The sequence below is a fragment of the Rhinoderma darwinii genome, chromosome 3, assembly GCF_050947455.1.
Source record: "Rhinoderma darwinii isolate aRhiDar2 chromosome 3, aRhiDar2.hap1, whole genome shotgun sequence".
Taxonomy (NCBI): domain Eukaryota; kingdom Metazoa; phylum Chordata; class Amphibia; order Anura; family Rhinodermatidae; genus Rhinoderma; species Rhinoderma darwinii.
The window spans coordinates 130,127,993-130,140,273 of NC_134689.1; the positions used below are offsets into that span (position 1 = coordinate 130,127,993).

The 12,281-nt window shown below is 42.5% G+C and overlaps 1 protein-coding gene across 3 annotated transcripts in view; it reads right to left on the reverse strand.

The window, feature by feature from the left end:
- LOC142749121 (oocyte-specific histone RNA stem-loop-binding protein 2-like) overlaps window positions 1–5,047 on the reverse strand; it is a 36,219-nt gene extending 31,172 nt beyond the window's left edge. For 2 of the 3 annotated variants that reach the window (XM_075856735.1, XM_075856734.1), the window contains exon 1: window positions 4,438–4,539. In XM_075856735.1, the coding sequence (XP_075712850.1) occupies window positions 4,438–4,445 (8 nt within the window). In that variant the 5' untranslated portion in view covers window positions 4,446–4,539. Of the gene's footprint in view, window positions 1–4,437; window positions 4,540–4,665 lie in introns of those variants that run through there. The other variant, XM_075856736.1, reaches the window with a different exon arrangement.
- Between the last annotated feature and the right edge of the window lie 7,234 nt (window positions 5,048–12,281).

Here is a 12,281-nt window from a genome sequence, read left to right on the forward strand (position 1 = left end):
TCCCTCAGTTTCTTTGCATTAGTTCTGTCTTTTTCCATGCTATTTTTTTTTTTTTTTACTAGCTACCACGTCCTCACAACTATTGGACCATGTACTGCAGCTTTAACTAATTTCTCTGCAATTCGGACAGCAATCGCAGATGTTGATGCCCCCTGTAGATCGTGCCACACGTCGGCCACGCTCTGGCCAGGGATTCTGCTTCAGGAAGAACCCTTGACGTCACTGTCCATATATGGACTCCGCTCAGGCAGGGGATCTGGCAAAAAAACAATCTCCTCCTCACACGCACATAGCGCTGTGAGGAGGAAAGAGCGAGCGGCAGAAAGCACGGCCATCACTCGGATCACATATGTTTTACACAGCCCCATAGACTACTATGGGAGCCGTGTGAACAGCCCCATTTGGGGCGAATTGTTTTCACTGCAGCGGTGTGACAGTCGTTAAAAAAATAGGTCCGTCACACGGCCGAGAAGCCCTGTATAGGGTCTAGACATTTTTATTTTATTTTTTTAAATTATGGATCATAGTACGATAAATATTTCCGGGTGGTTTCACACGGGCAGATTTAATGCCCGTTAATAGTGTCAATCATGTGTTGGGAAAGGCAGGGCTCGCACCTCGCAGTCGATATTTTTTTCCTGTGATTGCGGCAAAAGCTCTGCATTTTGACTGCGACGTGTGAACTCAACCTAAAAAAAAAGCCTTAACACAAGATGCTACTTAAAGAGGCTCTGTCACCAGATTTTGCAACCCCTATCTGCTATTGCAGCAGATCGGCGCTGCAATGTAGATAAGAGTAACGTTTTTATTTTTAAAAAACGAGCATTTTTGGCCAAGTTATGACCATTTTTGTATTTATGCAAATGAGGCTTGCTAAAGTCCAACTGGGCGTGTTTAAAGTAAAAGTCCAACTGGGCGTGTATTATGTGCGTACATCGGGGCGTGTTTACTTTTTTACTAGCTGGGCGTTGTGTATAGAAGTATCATCCACTTCTCTTCACAATGCCCAGCTTCTGGCAGTGCAGACACACAGCGTGTTCGAGAGATCACGCTGTGACGTCACTCACTTCCTGCCCCAGGTCCTGCATCGTGTCGGACGAGCGAGGACACATCCGCACCAGAGGCTACAGATGATTCTGCAGCAGCATCGGCGTTAGCAGGTAAGTCGATGTAGCTACTTACCTGCAAACGCTGATGCTGCTGCAGAATCAACTGTAGCCTCTGGTGCCGATGTGGCCAACACGATGCAGGACCTGGGGCAGGAAGTGAGTGACGTCACAGCGTTATCTCTCGAGAACACGCTGTGTGTCTGCACTGCCAGAAGCTGGGCGTTGTGAAGAGAAGTGGATGATACTTCTCGTCAGAACGCCCAGCTAGTAAAAACGCCCCGATGTACGCACATAATACACGCCCAGTTGTACTTTAGAAAGCCTCATTTACATAAATATAAAAATGGTCATAACTTGGCCAAAAATGCTCGTTTAAAAAAAAAAAATTACTCTTATCTCCATTGCAGCGCCGATCTGCTGCAATAGGAGATAGGGGTTGCAAAATCTGGAGACAGAGCCTCTTTAACTCCTTAACGCCGAAGGACGGATATATCCGTCCTCAGCAGCTGCTAGTTCGCGCAGGAGGACTGATATATCCGTCCTGTGATCGCGCGGGTACTGACACTGTACCCACGCGATCAGCGGCAGGAGCACGGCTGTTATACACAGCCTGGCTCCTGCTGCAACTGCCGGAATCGAAGCGCGCGCCGATTACGGCAGTTTAACCCATTAAATGCCGCTGTCAATAGTGACAGCGGCATTTAATGTTTGACAGAGGGGGGAGCTCCCTCTGTCACCCGATCGGCGCCCCCGCAAACAAATCGCGGGTCGCCGTCGGGTTTCCATGACAGCCGGGGGACTAACAAAGACCCCCAGGTCTGTCTTCAGCATCTGCCTGTTAGGCGATGCCAGAGGCATGACCTAACAAGTTGCCTGTCAGTTTTACACTGACAGGCAATAATGCTTTGGTATACGAAGTATACCAAAGCATTATATATGCGATCGGCACATCGCATAGTGAAGTCCCCTGGAGGGACTAAAAAAAAAAATGTAAAACAGTTAAATAAAGTTTGTGAAAAAAAATAAAATAAAAATTACAGTCAAAGTCAAATAAAACTACTTTTTTGGCCCAAAAAGTGGTTTTATTTAGTAAAACGGTCAAAACAAATCACACATACACATATATGGTATCCCCGCGATCGTAACATCTTGACCAATAAAATGAACATATTAATTAAACCGCCGGATGAACGGCGTCCAAAGAAAACGCAAAAAACAACGTCAAAATTCTCTCTTTTCTCCCATTCCCCCCATAAAAAATAAAATAAAAGTTAATCTATAAGTCCTATGTACCCCAAAATAGTACTAATGAAAACTACACATTGTCCCGCAAAAATCAAGCCCACATACGACCACATCGACGGAAAAATAAAAACGTTACGTCTCTTGGAATGCGGCGATGCAAAAACAAGTAATTTTTTTCTAAAAGGCTTTTTATTGTGCAAACGTAGAAAAAACATATAAAACCTTTACATATTTGGTATCCCCGTAATCGTGCCGACCCATAGAATAAAGTTAACATGTTATTTACGCTGCATAGTAAACGGTATAAATTTATAACGTGAAAATTAATGCTGGAATAGCTGCTTATTTTCAATTCTCTCCTAAAATAAAGTTAATAAAAGTTAATCAATATGTTATAAGCATCTAAAAATGGTACAATTACAAAATACAACTCGTCCCGCAAAAAACAAGCCCTTATACGGCTATGTCGACCGAATAAAAAAAGAGTTACGACTCTTGGAATGCGACCGTGAAAAAACAAAAAATAATCCTTGGTCATTAACGTGCAAAATGGCCCGGTCATTAAGGGGTTAAGGGGGAAAGAATAAACAAAAGAAATAAAAACTGTTTACTATCACGACCACCATCTATAGCTTTTAGAACTAACCCTTCCCGACATTTGACGTATCCATACGCCAATCGATATACATTAGTATTGCAGTATATCGTGCAAGTGATCTAACGATGGCTTGTTGAAGCTGGACTACTAAAAAAAAAAAAAAAGTAAAAACTGAGTTAAATAAGTTTGTTTTTTTATGTAAAAACTAAAGCTTATCCCGCAAAAATTAAGCCCTCGTACCACTTAATTGAGAGAAAAAAAAAAAAAAAAAGTTATGGCTCTCAGAATTCGGCGACACAATAAGTTATTTTTTACACTTAGGTTTTTACTTGTAAAAGTAGTAAAGTATAGAAAAAACTTATATATTTGGTATCGCTGTGATCGTATGGAGCCATAGAATAAAGTTAACATGTTGTTTTAATTGCACACTGAATTCCATAAAAACGGCACTCAAAAAAAAACCACGGAGGAATCACTGTTTTCTTCATTTTCTACTCAAACCATTTTTTCCTGTTTCCTAGTACATTATATGGCAAAATAAATGGCGCTACGAAAAACTACAACTCGTCTCGCAAAAATCAAGCCCTCATAGGATTAGATCGACGGAAACATAGAAGTTATGCTTTTGGAAGGTGGGGAGGAAAAAAAGAAAACTTGAAAAAGGGCTTGTCCACACGTAACCGAATTGCTGCAGAAGTCTTCCTGCAATTCCGGTGAAAGTAGCGGGCTGTCCAATGCGACAAAACCTCAATTTCCTGCGTCTTTGACTGCAATTCAGTAGACTTTCCGCAGCAGGAATTGACATGCTGCGATACGAAAAATACGCACTAATTTCTACTCAGAATTTTTACACCTGCTTTGCTGCTACCGTAGTCTGCTGCGTATTTTCCATCCGCAATTCCGGATGGAAAATCCACAGCAATTTTGCTACGTGTGGACAAGCCTTAATAGTTCAGTGCTCGGGAGCATGCTACAAACGTCCACCTTGCCCTCAGATACGCTTAGTCTTAGTAGAGCCCCCTCCCCCCCTATAAACGTTGTGCCATCACTGACTTCATAAGAGCTTCCCCTAAGGTAAGGGGAGGGTAGACAAGTTAGCCAATCCGGTTACTACTTTCATTTCCCACAGGGCCTCTGAATAATGATCTGGGCTCTGGTTGCTATTGACAACTTGATTTTTTTTTCTCCACTTGCAGCAGTTTTGAGAAGTCTCCCCTATATCTAAAGATGCATTTATGTACATGCTGCATGTGTATTTGCCGATTTGCCACATTCCTTGGTACTTCTCATACATAAAAACATTAACCTCAGAATATAATAATCTGTAATATCCTAAACAAAAATACGTCCTACTTCACACCAGAAAAAAACCCAATGAGGGCGACACAAACTCTTATTCCAACAGTCCTAAGGTGCATTTCTCCATGTTAACTAAAAGACAAGAAAGCGGGCTCCAGCATCACTGATCGCTACAAGACTCTTTACCGCTGCATGGCTCAAGAAACAGCTGATCTAAGCTACTCCTTCCTCCCGATCTTTAAAAGTCCCGCCGACGTCATCCAGGGCGGGGCCTTAATGCAATAATATAGTAAAGATTAGCCAATTACAGACTACCAATTCTAGCGTTTCACTGTGCTAACCAATCAGCTAAGAGTTTGTTTTAAAACGGGCGACGCCTCCTTGTAGCCCCGAGCCTCTTTTTCTTTTCTTTACCTCATTGGTCAATCTCAGCGTTCTGACCCCGATGGTGTCCGCTGATTGGTCACTGCTTGGGGCGGAAGAATTCAATTTCTCGAGCGCTTTGCTTCTGCTCGCTTTATGGTATTTACTTTTCGTTTCCGGTGCTTGGTTCGATGTGAGGGGCAGTAGGCCCAGAGAGAACAATCTTTTACGCGGCATGTATTGAGTGGTGGTTACGGCTTGCCCATGGAGACGGAGGGTCACCTTCACGGATGAGGACGAGTTTCCTTTTAACTATGTGAGAACTCTAATATAAATGTATGCATTATATCCCCTGTAATATACTTTGTGTTTTTTCTTCCGTGCTGCTGCCTTTAGTCCACTGATAGAAAGAGACCTGCAGGTGTCCAATCAGAGATCAGCGCGAGATATTGGAGTGGACTATGGCTGACCGCTCTACGGAGTCCCAGCAGATGTCCGTGTTCACACTGAGTTTTTTTGCAGGAGGAAAAGTCCTCCAGCAAAAACTGCTCCAGTAGGTTTTTGCACAGTGGTTTGACAAAGACTCAAGGTTTTTTCTTTCCTCTTTCTGACTCATTGAAATGTAGTTTTGGAGGCGGAAACCGCCTCAAGATGGGTCATGTTGCTTCTTTTTACCACGACGAGTTTTTTTTACTCGTGGTAAAAAAACTCGTCTGCCTCCCATTGAAATCAATGGGAGTCATTTTCGGGCGGTTTTTGAGGAGTTTTTTGGCGCGGTTTCTGCCCCAAAAAAACTCAGTGTGAACAGGGCCTAGGCTGTTTTTTTTGTAGGCGGAAAATTCTGCCTCAAAATTCAGTTTGGGATTTTGAGGCAGATTTTGACCTTACTCCACGCCGTTTGCTGCGTTTTTCGCTCACGCCCATTGAGCGCTACGGGCAAAAAACTCAGGGAAATACGCTTTCTCTACCTCCCATTGATGTCAATGGGAGGTCAGAGGCATAACCGCGCGAAGATAGGGCATGACCCTTTCTCCTGCGAGGCGGTTTTACCGTTCGCGGGACAAAACCGCCTCCCATTGACCTCAATGGGAGGCATTTTCGGCTGTTTTTTGATGAGTTTTGCGGAGCGGTTTCCACGCCAAAAAACTGGTCAAAATACTTCATGTGAACAGGGCCTAACAGTGTGGCCACTTAAAGGGAAGGTGTCATGATTTTTTTTTATTATTATATTGCTTTTAATAAAATATAAACAAAAATTGTATTTATTAGTGTTGTGACTTTCTACTTTTTATTGTATTCAAACTTTTACTTCTATATGGCGATTCCATTTTTTTTTCTTCATCTGTGCCGATTAACGACACATACTAGGGATGCACGATGCATCGAAATTTCGATACGGTTTCGAAACTCTGCATCCCCAAACGGTTCGATACCGTTATTTCATGCATTTCGATTCTTAGCTGTGCGGCCGCACAGCTCAGTATTTATAACACATGAATGTATAAGAGCGAGGCTGCGGTGTGTAATACAGCCATTGCCCCGCTCCTGAGTCCTGATAACAAGTGCGCGCCGTCAGGATGACGCGATGTGGCCGGCGCTGCACTAATGAGCGGCGGCACTGAGAACAGAACATGGTGGGCGCACTTCAAAACACCCCCATGTTCTGTCTTAAGTGCCTGAACCGCCGCTCATTCGTGCAGCGCCGGCCGCATCACCTCGTGCTGACCGCGCACGCACTTCTTGTCAGGAGCGGGGCAATGACTGTATTACACAGCCGCAGCCCCGCTCTACAATGGTGGAGATCAGGGAAACCTCTCATCTCCGCCGCTATTCCCGTGAATGCTGTGATCACAGCGGACTGCAGCATTCAGGGGAAAATGAGAAGGGGGGGATGCCCCTTGGATCGGATCACAGGGAATTCCTGTGACACGATTTGAGGGACATACCATATATGGGCAGACAGCCCAGGGTCCATTGAAGGACCCCAGGGCTGTCCTACGATATTTCCTGTTAGGTCATACTTAGGTATGTCCTAACAACTGCCTGTGTACGATCAGTTCACAGGCTAATGTACTGTAATATAGAAATATGCCAGTACATTCATCACACCTTGTGCCCCACTATAAGTGATAGAAAGCAGTTTTTATTTTATTTTTTTACAGCGTACACATCATAAATGCAAAACATTTGTTGTGCAGGTTATTACGGCCGCGCCAATACTGAATGTGTAGATTGTATGTATTGAGACTTGTTTTAATGTTTATTGTAAAAAAAGGTGTATGTATTTTTTTTTTATTTAACATTACTTTATGTTTTTACTTTATTTTTTAAACTTTAAAGAGGCTCTGTCACCACATTATAAGTGGCCTATCTTCTACATGATGTGATCGGTGCTTTAACCGGTTAAGGACTAGGCTGTTTTACAGCTAAATGACCAGAGCAAATTTCACAATTTTGCTATGCGCTTCTTTAGATGACTAACTCAGCAGGTGAATAAAGTTCATCTTTGAATTTTACTCTTTTTAAAGGACAGATAGGGCTTTGTTTTAGTGGCATTTGTCAGTATATATCATTTTTATTTTTTTCTCTAAAGTGGGCAAAATTGGAAAAAAATGCAAGAATTTAGCAAATGCGTCAGTTTAGGCTAGCATTTTTCACACACGGTATAGTCCACGGACAAAATTCATCTCCTTTCACGTTCTTCCACTTCTCCCGTGCATGGGGATACCAAATATGTGTGCCTTATTCACTGTGCGGGCATGTGCCAGGGCTTGGCATAAAAGGAGGCTTTTTGGCCTTTTCGGTCCAGGAATTCTGCACTTGATTTTATAGCCGCATACTGTTTTCTGGGGGGCCTAATGCTGCTGAAACATTAGAATCACCCCATAAATGACTTCATTCGCACAAGTAGACCCCACAAGGTTTCCTTCAAGGGGTTTATCATATTTTTAGACAGTCCAGTTTTCTTCTGAAAGTTTCTTGAATAAGATGGATCAAAATAAAATTAGCAATTTTTTAGCAAATGCGTCAGTTTATACCAGCATTTTTCACACACGGTATAGACCACGGTCAAAATTAATCTCCGTTCACATTCTGCCACTTCTCCCGTGCACGGGGATACCAAATATGTGGCCTTATTTATCACATAGAGATGTAGGAGGGCGGAGGATAGAAGATTATTTCACATATCGATTTTTTTCAAAGCTGGTTTTACAAAACTCAACAGAGTTTCTATAACACTTCCAAAATATCTGCTCTTGAAGCAGAAATCCCAAAATATTCATCTAGGGGTATAATGGGAATTTATTTTTTGGGGTTTTCTAAAATAAGAAATTGCAGGTTTATGCAAATGGACTCTCCAGCAGATGAACTTTAGAAAACATCAAACATGACATCCACCCCCCACCCATTCCCTCCCTCACCCTTGGAGTAAAATCAGGGGAAAATAAAAACGTAATGTAGGGCAAATATATTTTCAACAAATTAACTAAAATCTAATAATGCAGAACAGTGTGGTATTTTTTAAAACATGGGTGAATGCACAGGCCTGGTTGCGAGGGACATGAGGGACAGAAATATCGGGAATCTTTGCGGTGCCCGTCTTTTCTGCAGACGCGGCACTTTTTCTGGGGGTTGCTTCTGGTTGCTGTTGGGGGAATCCGACTGATGAAGTGTCTTTCAGTCAGTCGCGTGACATCCTCAGACTGGGGGCATTCTCGGGTGTCCTGAACATCAAAAATGAGGCCTTCAATAATTTTTTCCTGGAAATCCAGGTATGTGTCTCTGCCTCTGTTTTTTTTGTAGAGCACAAATGAATTGTGGATTGCCACCTGTAACAAATAAATGGCCACCTTTTTGTACCAGGTTTTAGTTTTACTAAATAGGGCTGTAAAACCTGGTCGCTTAAATCCACCCCCCCCATGTACTTGTTATATTCGGACACGCTCACTGGTTTGTGCTTGTCCGATGTTGCCCCTCTTTCCCTCACTGCCACTGTTCCTGCGGTATGAATCGTGCTTAGCACATACACGTCTTTGCGATCCCTGAACTTGACCGCCAGCAATTCTTCAGATGCATAAGCACAGGAGTCCCCCTTTACCATGCGCTTCCCACTAATTGCTGTGGAAAACCAATTCTGTTTTTGCGCATGGTACCACATGCCCCAGTCCTTGCAGCATGCAAATGCCTAAACAGGGGCACACTCGAATAAAAATTATCACAGTACAGGTGGTACCCCTTGTGAAGTAGAGGCTGCATTATCTCCCACACAATCTTACTGCTGGTGGAAAGATCAGGGGGGCATCCAGGAACATTTATTGTGCGGTCCCGCCCTTCATAAATCCTGAAGGCGGTGGTATATCCTGACCCGCTTTCACACAATTTGTAGAGCTTAACGCCATATCTTGCCCTTTTGGAAGGTAGATATTGGCGAAAGCTAAGTCTGCCATGAAAGTTGAGGAGGGATTCGTCCACACTTACATTCTGCTCAGGGGTGTAGAGTTGCAGAAATCAATTATTCAGGGAATTTATTAGCGGTCTTATTTTGAACAACCAATCCCGGTTTGCATCGGTACTTGGGGGGGCCTGTGCGTTGTCATTGAAGTGGAGGAACCTCATTATTGTCTCATAACGAGACCTGGGCATTACTGCAGAATATACTGGGGTGGCTTGGGCGGGTCTTGTTGACCAGTAAGACCTAATGGAGGGCTTTTTGACAATACCCATATTTAGGGTGAGCCCCAAATTTTTTTTTAATTCCTGCAAATTGGTGGGCGTCCAATCTCTGGCATGGGTGGATGAAGGTTTCTGCCTTATATATTGCGTGGCATATAAATTTGTTTCGTGGACAATCTGATTTAGGATGTCGTCCGTTATAAATAAATGGAAGTAATCCATTTGGACAAAATTTGTATTGTCCACGGTTATGCCAGGAGTGGCCGTAAATCCGTGGATTCTAGGCCCAAAAGATGGGGCAGCTGCCCATACAAGAGCCTGGACTGGAGGGACCAGGCTGTCCCGTGCTACAGCGCTACTTGACCCTGCGCTTTCATGTTCTGCAGTTTCAACTGCATCAGGGACAACGTCCCCTGAAGATGAACCTGAAGTGACGCTGTCATCGTCACTACCTAAAACAGGTTCCATCTCGGACGCCATCTCTGATGTGGTCTCCGACTCAGACCACAGCAAACTAACTGCTATATATATCTACACTACCGCTAACAAAAAAAATAAACCGCTATTGCTATATATATTATATATATGTGGATATATATATAATTATATACTCCCTACCTGCCTATTCTAATAGAATAAAAGAAAGAGGTAGATAGATAGAAAATAAGATGGATAGATAGATTGTATAGATAGATAGAAATCTATCTATACAGAGAATGTTTTAGAGTGTAACTGTATTTTTTTTGTAACTGTAACTGTAATCTTCTGGCAGCAATTCTCCCGAGTCTCCTCTTCTCCTCAAACTGAAACAATGTTTGAGGAGAAGAAAAGAGGCAGGAGATTTACTGCCAGAAAAGTCAAAATAAAACAAATGTGGTTGCTGTGATAGGTTTTCACAGCGACCACATGTTCAGGGACCATCAGATTGGTCCCTGATACTCTGCCCAGTGCCCAGAGCTGTTGGTAACAGCGTAGGCACAGGGCTGTGTGCACGCGATCGCGTGCACACTGTTTTCTTTGCAGAAATGCATGTGATCGCTGTGATTGGTTGTCACAGCGATCACATGTTCAGGGGCCAAAAGATTGACCCCTGACATTCTGCCCAGTGCCCATGGCTGTTAGCAACAGCCAGGGCATAGAGCTGTGTGCACGCGATCGCGCGTGCACAGTCTCTGAAGTGCGGCCGTATATATACTATACGCCGGACTTTAGAGACCCTGACCGCTGGCCGTATATTTACGGCCAGCGGTCGGGAACCTGTTAATGTAGATTACAGTAGTTTTTTTATTTAGAAAAACAATCATTTTTGTCTGAGTTATGACCTATATTAGCTTTATGCTAATGAGTTTCTTAATGGACAACTGGGCGTGTTTTACTTTTTGGCCAAGTGGACGTTGTACAGAGGAATGTATGACGCTGACCAATCAGCGTCATATACTTCTCTCCATTCATTTACACAGCACATAGCGATATAGCTATATCGCTATGTGCAGCCACATAAACACACTATAACATTACTGCAGTGTCCTGATAATGAATATACATTACCTCCAACCAGGACGTGATGTGTATTCAGAATCCTGACACTTCTGTAGCGTCTCTGTTAGACTACAGCACAGCACAGCGAGATCTCGCTGTGAATGACAGTTTACAGCGTAATCTCGCGAGACTACACCGGATCTGCTGTAAATCGCAGAGACGCTACAGAAGTGGTCAGGATTCTGAATACACATCACGTCCTGGCTGGAGGTAATGTATATTCATTATCAGGACACTTCAGTAACGTTATAGTGTGTTTATGTGGCTGCACATAGTGATATCGCTATCTGCAGTGTAAATAAATGTAGAGAAGTGCATGACGCTGATTAGTCACTGATTGGTCAGCGTCATACACTCCTCTGTACAACGCCCACTTGGTCATATAGTAAAACACGCCCAGTTGTCCATTGAGAAACTCATTAGCATAAAGCTAATATAGGTCATAACTCAGTCAAAAATGATAGTTTTTCTAAATTAAAAAACACTGCTGTAATCTACATTACAGCGACGATCACATCATGTAGAAGATAGGCCACTTATAATGTGGTGACAGAGCCTCTTTAAAGTTTAAAAAATAAAGTAAAAACCTAAAGTAATGTTAAATTTAACCCCTTCCCTCTTTGGCCGCTTTTGACCTTCATGACAGAGCCTCATTTTTCAAATCTGACATGTTTCACTTTATATGGTAATAACTCTGGAATGCTTTTACCTATCCAAGTGATTGAGATTGTTTTCTCGTGACACATTGGACTTTATGTTACTGGCAAAATTTGCCCGATACATTCAGTATTTAATTGTGAAAAACACCAAAATTTAGCGAAAAATTTCAATAATTTGCATTTTTCTCAATTTAAATGTATCTGCTTGTAAGACAGGCAGTTATACCACACAAAAATGTTGCTAACTAACATCCCCCATATGTCTACTTTAGATTGGCATCGTTTTTTGAACATCATTTTATTTTTCTAGGACGTTACAAGGCTTAGAACTTTAGCAGCAATTTCTCACATTTTCAAGAAAATTTCAAAATGCTATTTTTACAGGGGCCAGTTCAGTTGTGAAGTGGCTTTGAGGTCCTTAGATATTAGAAACCCCCAATAAGTCACCCCATTTTAAAAACTGCACCCCTCAAAGTATTCAAAACAGCATTTAGAAAGTTTCTTAACCCTTTAGACATTGCACAGGAATTAAGGCAATGTAGAGGTGAAATTTACAAAGTTCATTATTTTTTTCCAGAAATTCATTTTGAATACATTTTTTTTGTACCACAGAATGTTTTACCCAAGAAATGCAACTCAATATTTATTGCCCAGGTTCTGCAGTTTTAGGAAATATCCCACATGTGGCTCTAGTGTGCTACTGGACTGAAGCACCGGCCTCAGAAGCAAAGGAGCACCTGGTGGATTTTGGGTCTCCTTTTTATTAGAATATATTTTAGGCACCATGCCCGCTTT